Here is a 21,856-nt window from a genome sequence, read left to right as displayed (position 1 = left end):
GTCCCACTGCGCAGTGAACTGGCCCTTCCGGGTCATTCTCAGTTACATCCTGGGCATGACGTGCTGTGGTATGGAATACCTCTGGCTAGTTTGGGTCAGGTGTCCTGTCTCTGCTTCCTCCTGGCCTCCCCTCCTCCCTGGCAGAGCGTGAGACTCACAGAGTCCTTGGTCAGACCAAACATTTGAGCAGCAACTAAAAACATCGGTGTTATCAGCACTGTTCCCAGGCTGAAAGTCAAAACCACTGCACCAAAAGCACTGCACCAGCTACTAAGAAGGAGAACAATGACTGCTACTGCTGAACCCAGGATAGTATCCACCCCTTATTCCATACCATTCACGTCATGCTCAGATCCCACATTTTCGACATACCATCACTCTTATTTCAGTGCACTCTTATCTTAGTGCATGGACCAGTCCCTATAAAGCTGCTGAGTCCATCTGGTCCATGATGTCAGGCTCCATCTCTTGTAACAGTCTCTCCAAGCAGGAGAGGCTGCGTGCAGTGTTTACACTCATGAATAACCTGGTCAGTAGTGTCCATTGCCAAGTCCACCCCTCGATCATGAGTCCATCTCTGTGTTGCATCTCTGCCCTGATGGCCTGAAGTGTCATGGCCCACCAGGCTCAAAACAATTCACCGTTCCCTTCAGCAGTTTCTGCAGCTTGTTGCTGGGGACTCCATAGAGCTGCCTTCCATCTCCGACGCTTCCAAAGCACTGGAGGGGCCCAGTGGACCAGATACTGGCTCATACTGTCCCACACACCCTGCCACTCATGGCTGTCCAGCCTTGGGGAAAATCTCCTGCTCCTCCTATATCATCGTCTAACCCCAGACAAGACCCAAACCCGACTGCGTAACTTCTGAAATCAGACAAAATGGTAGTGGGTAGAACACCCTCTGTGTGTCTGCCCACATGCTGATCCCCGTCACAATCAGCAGGCAGGTCCCAAGGTTACCCAAAGGCCATTCAAACCCTTCAGAACTCTCCAGTGACGCTGCTGTACTTGTCCCTGGGGCTGGTGTAGCTGCCGTGCTCGCCGGCTCTCCCACCACCAGCTTCTCTTTTCCTGAGTGCAGCTCTTCCTCCTCTGCCTTGCTGGGACATGCTGCGTGGGCTCCAGCATCCTCCACTTGTCCCGGGTGCCCGAGGCTGGACCCAGCTGAGGCTCCCAAAGGTGGTGTCTTGCTCTTTGCATCCTCCGGGGGCTCGGGCTCGTGGGGCTCGGTGGGCAGCTGCCAGTGGATGTTCTCAGTGGCCGTGGGGCTGGGCTCCGCTGCGGGGCTCAGCTCCTCCACGAGGCTCTGCTCCTCTGCTGCCTTCTCCCGATGCTCGGCAGCCGCCTCCTTCCCCTCCTCAACCGCCCCGACCTCCTCCACCGGCAGCCTCTCCCTCCGGCCTCGGGCCCCGCTCCCGCCGCCGCCTGGTCCCCGGGGCCGCTCTCCCGGGCCGCTTCGGCCGGCGCCCGGGGCCGCTCCCCCTTGGCTCCCCGCAGCCTCACAAAGACAGAGGCGAGGACAAGGGCCGGGACGGTGAAGAGCAGCGGGACGGCCCGGTACAAGGCCACGGCCGCGTCCATCTCTCCCTGCTGCCGGAGCCCACCCGTATTACAAGCCATTGCCATAAAGTACAGTGAAACAAGAACCTTAGCCCAAGCCCCACACTTGATAAACACCAACACAGCAAATACCAGCCCTAAGTAATGTACAGCATTCTGAAACTCTGAGAGCAAGAGAAACAACTTTGAGAGCCAATAAATCAGCATTGTGACGACGATTAATCCAGTCAGATCTGTCATTATCTCAACCCTTCGTGCCCCACGTTGGGCGCCAAAAAGGACTGTCGTGGTTTAAACCCAGTCAGCCATAAATCACACAGTCACTCGCTCACTCCCCCCTCTTTTCTTCCCCCCGCCTCCTGGAGGGATGGGAAGAACTGAAAGAATGTAACTCCCATGGGTTGAGGTAGGAACAGCCCAGTAGCTAAGGTATAACACAAATCACTACTGCTACCACCAATGATAATAATGATAAGGGAATTAACAAGGGAAGAGAAATACAATACCACCCGCCGACCGACAATACCCAGTCTGACCGAGCATTGACCGATACTAGTCCAACCCTGCAGTGAACTGGCCCTTCCGGGTAACTCTCGGTTACCTCCTGGGCATGACGTGCTGTGGTATGGCATACCCCTTTGGCTAGTTTGGGTCAGGTGTCCTGCCTGCTTCCTCCCAGCTTCCCCTCCTCCCTGGCAGAGCATGAAGCTCACAAAGTCCTTGGTCACTCTAAACATTTGAGCAGTAACTGAAAGCATCGGTGTTATCGGCTCTGTTCCCAGGCTGAAAGTCAAAACCACAGCACTGCACCAGCTACTAAGAAGGAGAACAATGACTGCTACTGCTGAACCCAGGACATCACTGTATATCTTTTATTAGTTTATCCTGGTATAGCATTCCCTAGTTCCATTTGTGAAATACAGTTTCCTCACTGTTCCCCATTTTATCTTGAAACCTGGTGCTACTCCAGAGAAGGCTCCAAACAAACCAGGGCACCTTGGCTTTCCCCAGCCCTTCTGTTGCTTGTTGGTTGAAGATTCCAGTGCTCATTTACTTCTAGCACTTTCCACATTTGCAATGATGCCCATAAAAAATCAGTCCTTTGTAAAACCCATAAACCCCAGCATGCTCTGCACACTTCCATTACTCCTAAGTAGAGCCTATTTACCCTGTCCAAAGGCACTCTGCAGATCAATAAAATACCTACTTCACTTAGATCTTCTGCCATTTCACACTGACTGATGAAGTCCCTCTCAACTGAACACAAATTGTGAGGCAGTAAACTCAAATAAAACCAAAACTACATTCCTGCTAAGCTAATCCTGCTGGGATCCCTCTAAAGGCAGCCTTTTCCCTCTGAAACAGCACTGTCATTTTTGCCTGCAGCACTGAATTACATTACTGTATCAGGATTGTGTGCCCTCCATGGCCTTAGAAAACCGCATGAGGAGCAACATAAGGGAGAAGCTACCCTAGACTTTCTAGGTACCTTAGCTGCTCAAACAGGACATGAATCCAACAGAGGAGCCCAGCACATGGAAAGCAGAAGTCCTCATCCAACGTGATTGTGAATGCAAGGCTCCAGAGGACCTGAACAGCACGAGGAGGACAGCAATGTGTGCAGGCTTTGGCTGTTGCTCAGGGGTACATCACACACCATAGCAAGACATGAAGGCTGACTTCCTGGGTTCCTCTTGGCATGCTCAGGTATCTCCTGCAGCCATTATCAAGCTGGGTCCTGCTTGGAGAAGCTGAGGGGATCTGAGTCAATGAGTTATTTATGAAAGCACACACACATCCATGGAACGTGGCCTGCTCTTCCAAAACTCTCAGCAATCCCTCTCCTACAGTCCACCTTCTAGGAACTGGCTGATTCATGCCACAGGAAGCTGAGCACCAGCAGGAAGTGTTCCTGTGGAGAGATACATACACACACAAGCAGTTCTAGGGAAAAGTGAATCGAGCAATAATGTGTGACTTGTGCGTAAGGATCAGGGTTGTTTCACAAACCTCTGAAGGCATCTAACCCTGCTCCAAACCTTTAATTGCTTCCAAGTGGACCAGTAATGGACTGTTAGCTTTTCATGCAGACCTACTGTTTTGTTAGTGTGTGCTGAAGGGATGCACACACCTGAAGGACCTGAGGGAATGTGAAAGTTGTGCTGTAAAACCTCACCTTCTGCTTCATTTACAGGTGTACCAACAAGGGGTTTCCACTCAGTTTTCTTTGCCTTTTTTCTTTTTTAAACTTAAAAGCTTTGAGGATCAAATAACTAGTCCCATCCCTTCTGCCTCCCTGCTCCCTCCCAAAAAGGATGCTGAACAGACAACCCCTGCAATGTGCATTCCAAAAATGGGGGAACAGAGACACAAATACCTCAAGCCATCCTGCCCAAAAAACACAGTAACCCAGTGGCAAAGCCAGCAATAAAAACCTTCATACCTACACTACCAGAACTTGCGTTCAGTCAATAATGTAGAACATTGTGTGGTACAAGTTAAAATAATGCTTTTATTGATATGCTTCAACATAAAACGTGTAACATCATCAAAACCAAACAGAAATGTATTCCTTGATGAACTTACTTATTAGACAGACATTTCACTTTTTCTCTCGGTAATCACCTGGAGGAGTCACTGACCTGGCTATCAAACAGCCTTCTCTTTAGGGCTTTTAGTTGTGTTCATTTGTTCCCATGAAGTCTAAGACTGTGATGAGCACCGCAGCTGTGGCTGTTCTTCCTAAAGGCTGATCCCAAAAAGAGCATCATGTCCAACCCCCCCAAAGGGCGCACAAAGGGTTGTGTACCTTTGCAGCTTTGCAGACGAAGCCCTGACAGATCCCAGCAGAAGGGAAGGTTTTAACCTAGTTCTGCTGTAATGCAAACACACAAACTTACAGGTTCTTCTAGGACACAGTTTCCTTCAAAGTCACTGAGGCTTGGAAAATCCACAAAGCTAGCAGGAAAAAGTAAGATCAGAACTGAAAGGATTTCTAATAAAGATAAATCTAAACCAAGTTTATCCTATAAATATTTTTTTCCTGTCAAAACACATAAAAACACTTGTAGAAACATACAAGAAATATCCCTTGGGAGAAAAAAAACAAAACCAACAAAGCTATGGAAAAGACCAAAGTATCATCTGCCTTGATTTAACCTGCAGAACTGCTGTGTTCATTCCTGTCTGTAAACCCACCACAGTTCCCTCAGTGCAACCACTCTTAATTCCCTCTTGCTTCATAAATGCCATCATTAATCACTCTTATCTTCTCCTTGGTAGTGTCTGTATTCTGGCTTCAGCTCCCATGTGTTTTTGTGGGTCCCCTTCACGTTGTAGATGCCTATTTCTCTTAAAATTTCTTTCAAGTAGATCTGAAAGGAAACAAAAAGCCACATTATACAGGCGGGCAATCACCACAGCTCCTACACAGCATCTCATGATCTGCTCCATCACACCAACTTGGTTCATAATCATCAAATGTCACTGGGCAGCAAGGTGGGCTGATGGGCACAAACTTGTGTGATAATGACTGAGACTTCAACCCCCTGGCAGCAACAGACCTGCTGGGGTGCAGAGAGGCAGGTACTAGCTAGGTGGATGCTCCACAGCCTGCTGAAATGAAGCTCCCAGTGCCTCTGGGAAGGCAATACTGGGATTATAGAATCACAGAATGGTTTGAGTTGGAAGGGACCTTAAGAATCTTCCAGTTCCAAACCCCCTGCATGGGCAGGGACACCTTCCCCTAGAGCAGGTTGCTCCAAGCCCCATCCAACCTGGCCTTGAACACTGCCAGGGATGGGGCAGCCACAGCTTCTCTGGGCAACTTGTGCCAGTGCCCCGGCACCCTCACAGGGAAGAATTTCTTCTTTATATCTAATCTAAATCTACCGTCTATCAGCTTAAAGCCATTCCCCCTTGTCCTGTCACTGCATGCCCTTGTAAAATGTCCCTCTCCAGATTTCCTGTAGCCACTTTAGGTACTGGAAGCTACTCGAAGTTATCTCACACATCTTCCTCCAGCTTGTATTCCTCCAAGCTCTTGGCTGTCTGTCTTGCTTTGGTTGGAATTATCTTGAAACTCCCTGCCTTACTCAGACCCCACCGAAGCCCTGAGCTGTTGGTTTTCATGCCTTTATGTAATGCTTGAAGCTACATCAATTTGATGGATGGACCACTCGGTGGATAAAGAACTGGCTGGATGGCCGCACACAAAGAGCTGTGGTCAACGGCTCGATGTCCAGCTGGAGACTGGTAACGAGTGGTGTCCCTCAGGGATTGGTGTTGGGACCGGTCTTGTTTAACATCTTCGTCGCTGACATGGACAGTGGGATTGAGTGTGCCCTCAGCAAGTTTGCCGATGACACCAAGCTGTGTGGTCCAGTTGATATGCTGGAGGGAAGGGATGCCATCCAGAGGGACCTTGACACGCCTGTGAGGTGGGCTGATGCCAACCTTATGAAGTTCAACCATGACAAGTGCAAGGTCCTACACCTGGGTTGGAGCAATCCCAGGCACAGCTACAGACTGGGCAAAGAAGAGATTCAGAGCGGCCCTGCAGAGAAGGACTTGGGGGTGTTGGTCAATGAGAAAATGAACATGAGCCGGCTTCAGGGTGCGCTCGCAGCCCAGAAAGCCAACCGTATCCTGGGCTGCATCAAAAGGAGCGTGAGCAGCAGGTCGAAGGAGGTGATCCTGCCCCTCTACTCTGCTCTCGTGAGACCTCACCTGGAGTATTGTGTGCAGTTCTGGTGTCCTCAACATCAAAAGGACATGGAACTGCTGGAACAAGTCCAGAGGAGGGCCACGAGGATGATCAGGGGACTGGAGCACCTCCCGTATGAAGACAGGCTGAGGAAGTTGGGTCTGTTCAGCCTGGAGAAGAGAAGGCTGCGTGGGGACCTCATAGCAGCCTTCCAGTACCTGAAGGGGGCCTATAGGGATGCTGGGGAGGGACTCTTTGTCAGGGACTGTAGTGACAGGACAAGGGGTAATGGGTTAAAACTTAAACAGGGGAAGTTTAGATTGGATATAAGGAGGGAATTCTTTCCTGTTAGGGTGGTGAGACACTGGAATGGGTTGCCCATGGGGGTTGTGAGTGCTCCATCCCTGGCAGTGTTCAAGGCCAGGTTGAATGAAGCCTTGGGTGGGATGGTTTAGTGAGAGGTGTCCCTGCCCATGGCAGGGGGGCTGGAACTAGATGATCTTGAGGTCCTTTCCAACCCTAACTATTCTGTGATTCTATGATACTAGACAAGATTTAGAGGAGAGCTGAGTAGATGCCAAAGAACTTTCTAATATATTCAAATATTAAGGCTAGGGAGAGTAATTAGAACCCCCCAAGTTACACCAGCAGCATAACCTTCAGCAGCAGAGAGATCGCTAACAGCACCCTTCTTTACCCTTTATAATAAACACCTATAATTTGTTTCATTTTTTAAGGAACCGTTTGCCTGCTTGTTTGTTTAAATATTAATGGTGACTGATGCAAGTAGATTGCCATGGCAACTGCAGACCACAGCTTAAGAATCCCCATATTACATTCATAATTGCTTTACTCTGGGCAATTTAATCCTCTTTTGAGTGCATACATTGACCTCGGGTTACTGGAACCCATGTATCTTTTGTACCTGCAGTCCCACTATGCTCAAATAGCAACATCTTCAACTCATCAAAAAAAGCAAGTATTTGTTGATGATATAGGGAAAAAGGAAAGGCCGATTGCCCAGTCTCTTCCTTACACTCTGCCTATTTTTTGCTAAGTGCGAAAATTGGGCTTTTTATTTATTTCCCAGTCAGAAGAAGTCTCTTTTAGAGAAACTGATCATTACTCACTCTCCAAGTACACATCAAAAATTGACAAAGCAACAAAACCCCAGATCCCACCCTAATGACGAGACTCCAGGTGGACTCATGGAGCAGAATTCTTCTTGAAAACCTACCAAAGCAATAAGGGGTCTTTGTCAAGAAGAAAGTTGACCCCATCAGACTGCACATACAAAGCAGTTTCTCAGGCTCTTTTCTTCGAGCAGAGCGGCTGTGCGCAGGAGTAGTTCATTTTGCACTGCGGGGATGGCTCCTCAGCCTCCGAGGGTGCACAATGCAGACCCCAGCAGGTGGCAGCAGGAGAACAATGTACGGCTCAACACGGCTTCCCACGTCTCGACTGGCGCAGAGATGCTGTCATTATTCATGAATGTGCCCGCTACGACGGCAATTGGTGCGCAAACGTTTCTGTGCGATGACACTGCTGTTGTGCAACGCATCGTTTAAAGGTGATGAAAGCAGGTGAAAAACAGTGTGGCCAGCAGGGCGAGGGAGGGCATCCTCCCCCTCTGCTCAACCCTGGTGAGGCCACATCTGGAGTACTGTGTCCAGTGCTGGGCTCCTCAGTACAAGAAAGACAAGGAGTTGCTGGAAAGGGCCACAAGGATGATGAGGGGTCTGGAGCATCTCTCTTATGAGGAAAGATTGAGGGAGATGGGCCTGTTTAGTCTAGAGAAGAGCAGACTGAGAGGGGATCTCATTAATGCATATAAATATCTCAAAGGCAGGTGTCAGGAGGATGGTGCCATACTCTTTTCAGTGGTGCCCAGTGGCAGGACAAGGAGCAATGGCCACGAACTAAAACACAAGAAGCTTCACATCAACATGAGGAAGAAAACTTTACGCTGCAGGCAGCAGAGCACTGGAACAGGCTGCCCAGAGAGGTTGTGAAGCTTTCAATAGTGTCACTCACTGACAGACACTTCCAAAGATGGTGAGTGGGTGGAAGAAACACCCAGATTCAAGGTTAAATTCTGCTCCAGAGCATACAGACAGATCAATGAGAGTAGGGAAAAGTGTAATTGCACTTAGTCCCTTAGTACATTGATAAGCAGCTCCTGGTGTACAGACCTAGCCTGCATCCAGGAAGCCACGTCACAAGGCATGACGAAGCTGCAGGGCTCAGGCAGAATGAAACTGCTATGGCTGCACAGTTCATGGCTCCTGCTGTTCAGTGGCACTATCTTTGGGCGATGGCAGTCCTCACCTCTCACTAGTCGCTCACACCTCCAAATCACCCACCCAGTTATACAGAGATCACTTTTAACTTCAACAGGGTTTCAGGCCCAATTCCCCAGGCACTTCTGCTTCTCTCTAGACAAAACTTCCAAGAGTTTTGAGTCCACAGCCTAACAAAATGGACCAAAACCAACTTAAAGTGAATAGTGAGGTTAACATCTGTGCTACAAATGAGGGCACTCCAAGCTCGGACTGTGAACTGCAGCAACTGAGGATCTACAATGTATACCTATTGGCCATCTCTGCTGCAGGGGAAACAAGCAGCAGTGGTTTTAGGAGGGCAGCAGAGTGTTAACCCAAAAAATCACTCTGTGTGCACACATAACATGGAACTGTTGGAGCTTTTAGACAATTAGAAATCAGGGATAAACCTGCTGATGGATGGACCACTCGGTGGATAAAGAACTGGCTGGATGACCGCACACCAAGAACTGTGCTCAATGGCTCGATGTCTGGCTGGAGACCAGTAACGAGTGGTGTCCCTCAGGGATTGGTGTTGGCACCGGTCTTGTTCAACATCTTTGTTGCTGACATGGACAGTGGGATTGAGTGCGCCCTCAGCAAGTTTGCCAATGACACCAAGCTGTGTGGTCCGGCTGATACGCTGGAGGGAAGGGATGCCATCCAGAGGGACCTCGACACGCTTGTGAGGTGGGCTGATACCAACCTTATGAAGTTCAACCATGACAAGTGCAAGGTCCTGCACCTGGGTCGGAGCAATCCCAGGCACAGCTACAGACTGGGCAAAGAAGAGATTCAGAGCGGCCCTGCAGAGAAGGACTTGGGGGTGCTGGTCGATGAGAAAATGAACATGAGCCGGCTTCAGTGCGTGCTCGCAGCCCAGAAAGCCAACCGTATCCTGGGCTGCATCAAAAGGAGCGTGACCAGCAGGTTGAAGGAGGTGATCCTGCCCCTCTGCTCTGCTCTTGTGAGACCTCACCTGGAGTATTGTGTGCAGTTCTGGTGTCCTCAACATAAAAAGGACATGGAACTGCTGGAACAAGTCCAGAGGAGGGCCACGAGGATGATCAGGGGACTGGAGCACCTCCCGTATGAAGACAGGCTGAGGAAGTTGGGGCTGTTCAGCCTGGAGAAGAGGAGGCTGCATGGAGACCTCATAGCAGCCTTCCTGTATCTGAAGGTGGGCTATAGGGATGCTGGGGAGGGACTCTTCGTCAGGGACTGTAGTGACAGGACAAGGGGTAACGGGTTCAAACTTAAACAGGGGAAGTTTAGATTGGATATAAGGAGGAAATTCTTTCCTGTTAGGGTGGTGAGACACTGGAATAGGTTGCCCAGGGAGGTTGTGAATGCTCCATCCCTGGTAGTGTTCAAGGCCAGGTTGGATGAAGCCTTGTGTGGGATGGTTTAGTGTGAGGTGTCCCTGCCCATGGCAGGGGGGTTGGAACCGGATGATCTTGAGGTCCTTTGCAACCCTAACTATTCTATGATTCTATGTGCTGTACTGAACTTGAGAGCAAGTGGCTTGATGAGATGAGTTCGGAGGATGTTATGATTTTCCTGTAGGATCTCTTCTCTTTCCATAAACCAGGACCCTCCACCTGGGTCTGTGCTGTGCCAGGTTGGCCTATACATTTTGGAGAAACTAAGACTACTCAGTCTGATGCTGTATCATCAAGAAATATCCCCCACTTCCCCCAGTAAAGCCAAATACTGAATTTTAGAGCCTGGTGAGTGCTAACCAGGGGCCCACAGTTTCTCTCTGAAAGGGATCCAATATGTTTATATAGATATAATTCTAACACAGAAGCTAATCTGTAGGCAAGCTGTTTGTACATTTAAGGCACCTTCTGCTTTGTTACACCTTCCCTCATGATTTCTTTTCATAGAAAGGGAAATGTTATTATAGAATTAGGGGACAAAAATTTCTGAGAGAGGAGTTAACCTCTGAGCTCTGAAAACCCTTCTGAAACTCCGAGGGAAAAAACCTCACTGTATTTCGGACAGCCATTACTTAAAGCTGAAACACAAGAAAAAGCTGCAATCTGCCCCATTTTGAAGAATACAGTTCACATCAGACCACTGGTTCCATTCTTCACAATTGTTTGATTGCTGACATGAAAAGCATGTTATGTTCTCAGCCACTAAGTCCAAATCTAGAATTACTGCACTATTTCCAGGGATCACTCAGTACTTACATCTGGGTAGGTGGCAACAGATTTGACTACTACTGCGAGTTCTTATTTTTCATTAGAAAGGAAAACAAATAAACCCAGGTTTCCCAAATATAGTAATGGTTTGTGTTCAGAATAGGCTCGCTTTGTGATTTCACGATTGCAAAATAAAGATGGCACCAATTTCCCAAGTAACATGCAAGGGTTTCATTTACTACTTACATTTACCATTACATAAGAAAAATAACCTTATTTATTTGTTCCTTCACTAATAAGGATGTTAATTCCCTTAGAAAAATGTGTTTTGAATATTATCAACCAGTGAGGTAAGCACCTACAACTTCATTTTAATGGGAGCCAAGGAGACAGCAGCAGCATTTTTTCCCTCATGTCTGAAAATAACTTCAACATTTAGAAACTTGGAGGAGAAATTACATACCCAGACAATCTTAAGACAGTATGACAGAAAATAAAGCACTGAGCACTCAGCAGAGATTAATTAACAGCCAGCCTCTGTACAGTGTGGGGAACGCGTGCCTATTCACCTGCTGGCATTTGGCTTTTTTTTGTCAGCTATAGCTCTCTGCAAACAATAAAGTCACAGTGGGCATTAGGAACGGATACTTCATTTTCAGATAAAATCCCCATAGCTGCACACCAGAGGTTGCAGTCGGCAGCACCAGGGGTGCTCACACACAGAGCAAACAGCAGCTGAGTGGCAGGAACAGAGGGACAGTATTTTTAAATGGAAATGGATGCTACTAGCAATTCCCTACACAAGTTTTTAATGGGAACCCAGATGGGAAATTAGGATAGCTTCAGATGTGGGGTAGATGATGCACTGAAAGATAGTTCTGAATTTATCACCATACTGGCTGAAGAAAGGCATCAGGAAGACAATTTGGGTCCTTTATTTTCTCAGAGGGTCTGCGGAAGCTCGATGGGCACCAACACCTATGTCAAAAACCTGGCTGGTAATGAACACAAACCCCTTAACTCTCACATGCAGCTGGAAACTGAGACGGCACTCAGTGGAGGGGGGGCTTAATGGTCTGATTAATCTCAGAAGCCCTACAGGACTTCTAGCCATCAGAGAGACTCAAATAAGAAACAGATGCAAAAATACAGCCCAAATCACGTGTGATGTTGGGTCAAATTAGTCTCCAATTTCCTTTTAATATATCTTTATTACTACAATGATTAAAAAAAAAAAAAAACAAAAAGGCTAGATTTGCTGAGATGAAAGTACCAGTATAGATCCACTATACTACAGGCAGAATATATTCAGAAGCATATGATGACAGCAGAGATACATAGATGGCATAGAAATTCATTGTAAGTGTAATAGAAGTATTCATGTGAGGTATTTTCCTCTATGTATCTAATTTAATAGCTACCCTATAAATCTAATCTTTGGGGCAGTGACTGAGACAAAAATTGGGATTAAAGTTGCCCAACTTTTGGTGCTTAATGAAGAAATCTGTGTTAGAAGCACAGGCTCCTCTGAGCTGATGCCGAGACAGGTACATTTAAGAGGTAAATCACATCACAGGAGGAAGAAAACATTTGTTCTCCTGTGGCTTAAACGGTAGTTATGGGTGACTATTTCGAGCTGAAGTCATGCTAGGTGGGGTAACGGGATAAATCTGCACCTACTTACATTCAAAGTGATCAACATAGTGACTGTCACACCTATCTCTTACAAAAATAAAAAAGCTTTACATTTTCTTGCCACTCTCTCCCTATCTTCCTCCTATTCCTTCTTCCTTCTCAGCTCCCATGGTCCAAACACCTTCTGGCCACACAGATAAGAGCTGACTCATTAAATAAATGAATGAAATAGAAGACACGAATACATTATTCAGGTAGTGTCTCCCAAGGTACTGGAACACCATGAACCTGCTGTGTTTGAACTGGGTAACATCTTCGTGCAGCTTCTTAACCAAACAGATTGTGCACCTTATACAAATACTCTGATACACTCTGCTACAGATCCACTTAATCCTAAATGTGAAGTGACAAAACTAGTAAACATCTCCATTTCCCCCCTCTTTTACGGAGGAATATTTTTTCCCATAATCCAGTTGTCACTGTTCCTTCTTCTGCCTTAGCCCTAAGAACTTGTGAAACTGTTGCTCCGTTTAGACTCAAACATAATCAAAGTCCCTTTAAGTTTTGTGGAAACTGCAGCTAAGTTTAGGACAGGCATCAAAGTTAGCAGTGAAAAACATCAAAAGCACCAAACATACTTCACATGTCATTGTCTCCCCCATCTCCTGCCTGGTCTGCTCAAGGAAAGCTTGAACAGGGGAAGGAGGGAAAGAACTGGGATGTTAGGGTTCATAGATGAAGAGGCTGTCAGATATTGCAGGATAACAAAGCCAGCATGTAAACACATGTCTTCATGCTTTTCCTGCTTGTGGAAACAAACATCGGAAATGTTTCTTAAAAAATCAAAATAAATCCCATGTATCAACTCTTAGTCTAAAAATTATTCTGGTTGTGAAGGAAATCAAGTGATTTTGGGGGTGCTGGCTGACATGATGCCTGAGCTCCTAACAGGGACAATGAGTGCATTTAATACTAGTCGCATGAAACACAGTTTTCTAGACCCACAGAGAAAGAGTAACCCCTGTTGCTATGCCAAGATAAAGTTCAGAAACTGAAGGAAGGGCTGACCACTCACACCCTTTACTGCCAACAGTAACAGAACTAGGCTGTTACTTCAGTGAGAACAGGAGTATCATGGGAGACATTCACTGCATTACAGAAATTGGTTTCTAGTATTAAAGCAACCATTTAGGTTGTCTAAACCACCTCTGTCAAGAAAAAGCATACTCACTGCAACTCCTACAGAGTCTTACGATGGTGAACTTAAAACTAGATGATTTCTGTTTTAGAGAGCTGTTTCAAAGGCATACATAGTAAACTATTTTCTGGGTATGGAAATTATACACAATAGGAACTACTGAAAATGGTTATATTACAAGACAGCTAGCACATACCACTGGCTGTTTGGTTATGTCCACCAGGTCTTTAATGTTGTAATACTGATGTTTCTCAAAGGCAGAAAACAGCATGTCCAACACTTGTTGTTTATCAGCTCGAGCCCGTTTTCCATCTTCTTTCTTCTTCTTCTCATACTCAATCTATCAAATGCAAAACACATCTTAAAGACATTCATATGTAACACTGTCTAATTCTCAGTGCTGAACATTAAGGCATAAAAAACCTATTTCATAAAACACTGTTCAATGACTCAGTGCTTTTCGTCTGGAAAATTTTCTCCTGAGCATTCAAATGTTCTTTTCTGAACATAAACTAAGCATTTTGTCCTCAGCACAATTAAGCTTTTCAGATAGGTATCTCTGCTTTAACCAGCTTCAGGAACACAGCCTGCACGATGTGCCCAAGCCTGGAGAGAGAATTATTATTAGTATAGGAATACATACTGAGATGGTATTTTCACTACATCTCTGTTGGTATCAGCTTCTGCAGTATAATGACATATTTCAAACCTACAAAATGCCAGTCTCTAGAAAACCCACAGACCAGCATGGCCACATCCACTATCATAACAACCACCGGCACAAAGGATGCTCAAACGGCCCTTGGACACTGTGCCATCTGCTACAGAAACAGCACTCAAGGCAATCACTCCACCAATATAAAACCAAACTTCACCAAGTGAAGACACACTTCGAGCATGCAGATGGTAATCCCTTCAAGAGAAACCTGAGTAGCACATGCAAAGTTACAGTGCTCCAAAAAAGCCCTATTCCAAGCAAACAGAGGCCACACATCACCCTATTTCAGAATGAGTATTAAAAAAAAGTACTTAACTATTACAGTTTGCCCAAGACTGCCTCCAAAAATACTTCCAGCACTTCCTCAGATTAATCATCAGAAGCAAGATTTGCACAGGCCAGCACATCCCAAACAAACCTCAATCACCAACATCTCCCAGCACATCACCCCATCCACCCCCAATACCACCCTCAATACCAGAAAACCATGAAGCTCCTTGGAACCAACAAAGGTGACCCAGAAGGCAATATAATTCATGTAACCATCAAGTGCTTTCAGGCACACTGTGTGGGTGAATCTGAAGAGGCACAATGTACAGCAGAAAAGATGCTCGTGACCAATAAGGGACACAAGCCTGGCTGTGAGATAATTTTGTATGGGAGTCGTTCTGCCTCTCATGTCTCAAACCTGATCCTCAGAAGGAAGACCTTCAGAGAAGAAGCCTAGAAATGAAAATCACAGTTCTACTGGATACTAAACATCTTATTTTTAATAAGACAGATTAGCTTTTGGCACAATTTATTTTTGCCTATGTTTCTTTGCCAGCTAACTCCCTCCTACCCTCTCGGTGAAAATAGCCTGTATCTTGGTATCTGTCCAAAGTGGCTGAAGACTATTACCACCTTTGCCATTCCTCACAGCTCTCTGGCCAGCCAACCTTCTCTTTCAAATCCTGAAACAGATGTACCTCATTAAACTGAATGCAGAGCAACCTTGTAGCTTGAAGTTCACTGTTTCTGCGTAAAACCTAAGATCACAGAATCACAGAATCACAGAATCCCAAGGGTTGGAAGGGACCTAAAAAGATCATCTAGTCCAACCCCCCTGCAAGAGCAGGGTAACCTACAGTACATCACACAGGAACTTGTCCAGGCGGGCCTTGAATATCTCCAGTGTAGGAGACTCCACAACCCCCCTGGGCAACCTGTTCCAGTGCTCTGGGCTTGGGCAACCAAATACTTGTCTGCTTTGCCAGTTGTATGTTAGTGTCATAAAAAATACAACCTCTCCACACAAACCCAGACTCTCAAGACAATCTCTGTGAGCATCAACAAAAAATCTACAGTACAGTTTGTACCTCTTCAAATGACACATAGTGAAAACGTGCTTAGCTAGCAACTAGCTACTAGTACAACTCCCTCCACGAGGAGAAACAAATCGCTTTAAAATGGATGCTTCCCACACAAAGGAACAAAAAGGAAATTCTCAGCATTCTCTCCCTGATGTTAGGTCTCTGACAGGACTATTTCATGACCGGGTATAAAATCCTAATTACACAAATAACAGTCTCCCAGAAAATAACATCAAGTGGCCTATTTAACCAAAACACAATCATTTATTTTTTCCTCTAGTAAATTGCAAGGCCCAGCATTCTTCTTTCTCTACTATTTTAGCGCCTCAGCACACTCTTGCCAGCAGGAGCTTCTATTTTACATTCTCTGGACAAGCTACAGTAAATCAAAGAAGAGTGTTTGTATTCCCTATACAAATGTAATGTGGATATTTTAATATTATTGATTAATTAAGAATTAATGAATTACAAGAAAGCTGGAGAGGCACTTTTTATAAAGGCTTGTAGTGGTAGAACAGGGGGGAAATGTTTCAAACTGAAAGAGGGTAGATCTAGATTAGGTATCAGGAAAAACATCTTTGCTGTGAGGGTGGTGAGGCACTGGCACAGGGTGCCCAGAGAAGTTGTGGCTGCTCCATCCCTGGAAGTGCTCAAGACCAGGTTGGAGCAGCCTGATCTAGTGGACAGTGTCCCTGCCCAGGGCAGGGGGGTTGGAACTGGATGAGCCTTAAGGTCGCTTCCAATCCAAACCATTCTGTGATTATGTGATTAATGTATAAAATCAGCTCATAAAAAAAAAAATTAATATCAAACCCTCCCTTTGCTGAAAAGTTATTTGCAGCTGGTGTCCCTGCTGCCCGTATCTTAATTAGAAAACACTCCATCATTTTCCTCGAACTGCAGCCACAGCTCCCACTGCTGCATAAAAGACATAGAGCCCATTGTGAAGTGAAAAAAAGCATGGTATATGTTGCTGTTTTCTTCTTTTTGTCCTATGCCTATGCTACAAAGAAAACAGGAATGAAAAAAAATGAAGGGCTGCACTGTAACCTGTTATGAGCAATCAGGATGTTTTATGCAGTAGGCTTAAAGCACTTTCTGAGACTCGTTATTACTGAACACATGTACATAGTAATATTTCTTTAAATTTGTGGGTTTTTGTAAATTTAAAAAGCATCAAAATACAATTTGATTTCAAGGAAGGACCATTTTAGAACAGGCTGTTGAGTGCAGCAGTTGTGAGTTTATCCCTGCAAGACTTCATACAAGAATCAATTTCTCTTTGTTTACCTTCCCAGGATGTTGCTAAGCTTGCTGAAAAGCTGCCAAAATTGCCTTCCTGAAGGTATCATTAATGCTGAAGCTGATGTACTACACTGCTTTGGTAGACAGCTAGTACAAAGGTGATATAAAAGTGAGGCTAATTCTGAAGTTTCACCCAAAATAAGTCTGAAAGGTTTTCCCATCTCCTGGTGCACAGGTACTAGCCTCTATAGTATGGGAGAGTGGGAAGAGGGGAAAAGCACAAAGAAGCCTCTGAAGAGGTAACCAGCACCACTAAAGTACTTTTCTGCTGTATTACAAACAAGAATTCAGCCACAGAAAGATTCCAGCTGCAAGAATATTAACACCGCAACCTTATAAACTTATGTATGTGTAATATTTACTGATACAAAGAAAAGGAAGGTCCCCTTCCCGGAGAAGAGCTAGGCTACAATCCTGGCATATATTGTACTGGCATTGCTATTTCTTCTAACAAAAAGGTAGGCTTATTACAATTTATTGGGGAAAAAAGAAATCATTTTCCCCATCACTGTATTCAGGCAAGCTATTACTATTTCCCATCTACATGTATTTAATTTCCCTCTTCCTTCCTGTTGTATGTTCATTTATGGGTACATAAGCTTAAGCCCCATTTAGTATTCTATCATCTCTGTTCAGGAAATGTTACTCTTTTCTTTCTTATTTAGTAGACACTACTTTTTTAACTCAGAAGTTCCCCAAAAGATGACTGAATGGATCAGTATGTGTGGTAGTTTGTACATTTTTTCTTCTTCCTTGTGAGAAGTCTTGTCCCCACCAGGGCTGTCATACGATTACCAGCAGTGCAGCAAGTGTTAAGAAAGCAACTGCTTCTTGAAAACAGCAGAAAAAAAGTTAACCAAGAGGTCTAAAAACTTCATGGACTTGTTCTCCCAGTTGTACACCCCCTCAACCATCTAACCTGAACCTTAATAAAAGATTCAGTGAAAAGGAAGGTGGTGTAGAAAGTAGTCATGCCTGGCCCTTTAGAGTCAAGGCAAGGCCAAGAGTGATTCAAGTACAAGCAATTCCTACTAGATTTTTCCCACTAGAGCTCCTTTAAGTTAGATATGAAAAGTAAACACACTGCAAACAATTTCCATTAGCACGGACAGCTATATATAAAAAACATTACAATTAGGACAGAAGAGCATCCTAACTTTTAAGAAGCCTGGTTACATCCTGCTTATACCCTCTAAAGCTCACACAAGACTTAAGATTTCTGTAATGATATGACGACAGCAGTTTGTAACTGGAATGAAGATTGAAAGATTCTCTCCAGGCTGAAGTCCTGCTGTTGTAATTATGCTAGTGTCAGGGAAATGACACAATATCCCACTAAAAAAAGAAGCTGTACATCACTGTGGCTTCTTCCAGAATGAAAGGAGGAGAATAGCAGTCTCGTATAAAATTGCATTTGCATAGCAGGATATACCAGTGTGACTATTTTGGTTAAATGTCATTCCCTTAGCTGAAATAGTTATATTGGTATGATCATCTATGTATAGATCAGGCTTTGAACAGTAACTACTACAAAACAGTCCCATGAGGGAGAAACGATTATTTTGGGTTCTGTGGAAACAGACTGCCTTTCAGAATAATGCTTAAATATCATCCTGCATATTGTCATTTGTTTTATGTAAATAAAATCTTAATAAAAAGCGTAAAAGTTTAAATGACTAACACAGTGACTCGTTTTCAGTATGACTTAACATTTCCCCCATTCAACAGTAACAGGGATTATATATGCTTACTTACAAATTACTCAAAGAGGATCTTTAAGAAAAAGGACATTATAGTTTGTATGTACATCAACTGATCTGAAACAGCAGTGTGGGTGTAATATTGACAGAGCCAATGATGCTAACAACACGTACTGTGAAGGTATGAAACTGTGAAAAATTATCAGCTGTTACTCTTTCTTACTTGTTGTCAGTTCCTCCAAAGGACCGGGAACTAATGATTCTTTTCAAGCCTTTTACCCACCTCCGTATGGTATTTTATTTGGCTCAAAGGAGTGCTTCCACATCTCATAGCACAGAGCCAGAACTGCCTTTTATTCCCAAACTTTAAAATTACATTTAAAAAACAAACACTAGAGAAAGAATGTAATAAAGTCACTAGAAAAGGCTTGGGTAAAGGTGGTCTGCCCTCCATCCGGTAACATGACACTGTCAGAATTGACAGACCTTAGCCCTAAGGGTGATACTGGTCTTGAGACAGAAAAAAGATCCCCAGAAGACCAAATCAGGGAGAAACCAGATAACATGGGAGTGTTTCCAAAGACAGTGGCCAACAGTGAATCCTGAGCAAGACTCCTCCTGAAGAGAAGAAGGGAAAATGCTGAAAGCTACTTACATTATATTGATGATTAGCCACCGGTTTATAGTTTGTGGTTACAGCTTTGTCCAGCTGCTGTGATAGCCTTACAGGTTTAGAAGATTCTTCTATCTGTAACCTGCAAAAGAGAAGAAAAAGAGAATGAATAAAAAGTTCAGACAAGAACACACTCAAGAAGAATTCTAAAAATCTGCAAGTATGAACCAGCCCTTATTAAAGGTCAGATGCAAACAAATCAAAAGGCAAAACAGATGCACTCTTGTGAATTAAATTTTTCCTACTGTTTATGCTCGAGTACACTGTGAATTATTAGGACACTATATATTATAGAAGATACCGAAATGCTGAAAACCAAACAGCTGTGACCATGCCTGAACACAAATTTCAGTCCAAGAGCCTAATGCTCAGGTGGAAGAAAAGCCCTTACTCTTTAAAAAGATCAAACCCAACCCAAATGAACCCAGAATCACCCAGCTGACTGAGCTGAGGTCTGAAACAGCTTTTGACCACCCCTGCTGACTCATGGAGCACAATAAGGACCAGACTCCACGACCTTCTCTTTGATATTTTAATGTAAAAACATAAATTCTCTTGGCCTTTCTTCTGGCATTATAGTACAAATATAGTACAAAGCACAAATTAGTGTTTTACGAGCACTTTTAAAACCACGAAGACAGGGAAATCCACCCAGGTTCAAACCAATGTACAATCAAGTCTCAATCACAGAGTTAACAATAGGTGACCTTCAGTCCTCTTTGGGCAAGACTCTGACAAGGGCACAGGTTGAACACATTTTGTCAAGCTCATCTGTATGTAATTTAAAGCTTATCTATGATCATGTAGAAAGAGTGCTCTCTTTACTTCAGGTTTAGCACTCCAAGAATTAATACTTGAAATGAAGATGCAAGAAACCAAGATCTAGAAAGGTACAGGACAAAGTCCCTTCAGAGAAAACAGTTTTATGGTACATACAATTAATATGCTTCCAGCAGTGTAGTTACTCTGTTTCCAGAAGTGTCTCTTACAGGCAGAAAAAACAATTTTCGCTAAACCAGGCAGTACTTAAAAAAGTGTTTGAGATAAAAACAGTGTTTGTTTTTGTCTTTCTGTAAAAATACAATGCACACCCAAAAAGCTACATTTAAATTCAGCATGCTCTGATTTAACACCTGAACAAATTAAATGAATTACATTTGAAGTAAGCAGTAAATGAAGAAATAAATTCTTTAGTTGCAGCAACTGGAAATAAAGCCAATTATACTTCATCGCCGGTACTGCTGGACAACAGTTGCTGGCAGTTTCATCGCACACAGAAACTTGCTTCCTCTTCAATCTGTGTAGGCTTGTCATTCGTTCCATGGTTTTAATTACCCTTAAGTGACCATTGCCTTGCATTCTACATTTCTAAATCAGGAGAAGGTACATCAATGTCTTCTTCTGTCCAAATGTAACATGTTTTTTCTTTGCTTGAAGGAAAATCAATGGGAAGGTAAAAGAGTAGTGAACAACGTTGACTCCTGTTCCGGCAAATAAAAGTAGAAGTTTTTATCATGAGTGTTTATCTTTTGGCCTTCAATATAATTAAATGATTTTAAAGATTTCATTGATCTGGTTTCCAAAGGTCTTCTAAACTCACGTTTCACAAAGAGGCTCAGGCTAAAGCTAAATCAGTACCTTTTCTCCAAGTTGGTCTTTTTCTTCACTTCATTGCTTAATTTTTTTTTTTTTTTTGTCTCGATGGCTTTTAAAATATTTAAATAGTTTGGTTTTAATTTTTAAAAAAATATTTTCTTGCAGTTCTTCGCCATTTTTCCTATTGTTTTGACCATGGAAGTTTTCTAGTCCCTCCTCTCCCCCACTGTTGCTATTTTTCACCTCACTTCTCCCCTCTCACATTTCCCTTTCTGTAAAGCAGATTTCCTGCCCAACCTGTTTACTAATATTGCTCCTGTTCATGAGACAGTGGCTCCAGGAGAAGGGGCTCCTCTCCCCTCCAACGCCACTGCACCACCTTCACGTGGACCAGATTTAGGTATTTGGTTTGTGATGTTTTTACTTCTCATTACAGCTGCAGCATATGTAAGAATAGACAAGGTTCTTAACAATATTCAGATACATCAGATGGTCTCAAGATTTCGGGGAGCACTAGGATTTCAATGGTGGTATTTCTGCAGGATTGTAGATCCTCCTTGCACCGGGCTTTAGATTCATTACTCTTTTATAATATAGATTCACAATATCTTCCATTTCTTCAGGAAAACAGCCAAAGGACATTAGCCCTTCAACAGTGAAATGCCAGAACACTGAAACACCTGAACTGAACACCTCGGACTGTCCTCAGAGGGAAAAGCTTTAGAATTGTGATGTCAAATGCCCTCCAGCTCCTTAATAAATCAGATTTTTATGTATGCGAACAATTGATGGCTCTTCAGCCTAGAGCTTATCATGAACTTCGAACACCACTCAGCGGTGAAGGTCTCTTCCTGTTCTGGCATTTTAAAATTACAATACAGGAAATTTCAACCCCCGTTTTAGTGCCTCTTCCAGAAATTAATCCTTCTTTGCATAAAAGAAC

The 21,856-nt window shown here is 44.2% G+C and overlaps 1 protein-coding gene across 1 annotated transcript in view; it reads right to left on the bottom strand.

The window, feature by feature from the left end:
- Positions 1-4,052: 4,052 nt before the first annotated feature.
- GTF2F2 (general transcription factor IIF subunit 2) overlaps positions 4,053-21,856 on the bottom strand; it is a 93,797-nt gene continuing 75,993 nt past the window's right edge. The window contains exons 7-9 of the mRNA XM_065678214.1: positions 19,300-19,399; positions 13,766-13,909; positions 4,053-4,934 (exon numbers count right to left, since the gene is read on the bottom strand). Of these exons, the coding sequence (XP_065534286.1) occupies positions 4,815-4,934; positions 13,766-13,909; positions 19,300-19,399 (364 nt within the window). The 3' untranslated portion in view covers positions 4,053-4,814. The remainder of the gene's footprint in view (positions 4,935-13,765; positions 13,910-19,299; positions 19,400-21,856) is intronic.

This window comes from Lathamus discolor, chromosome 4, assembly GCF_037157495.1.
Source record: "Lathamus discolor isolate bLatDis1 chromosome 4, bLatDis1.hap1, whole genome shotgun sequence".
Lineage (NCBI taxonomy): Eukaryota > Metazoa > Chordata > Aves > Psittaciformes > Psittacidae > Lathamus > Lathamus discolor.
This window is presented reverse-complemented; position numbering and strand designations above follow the sequence as displayed.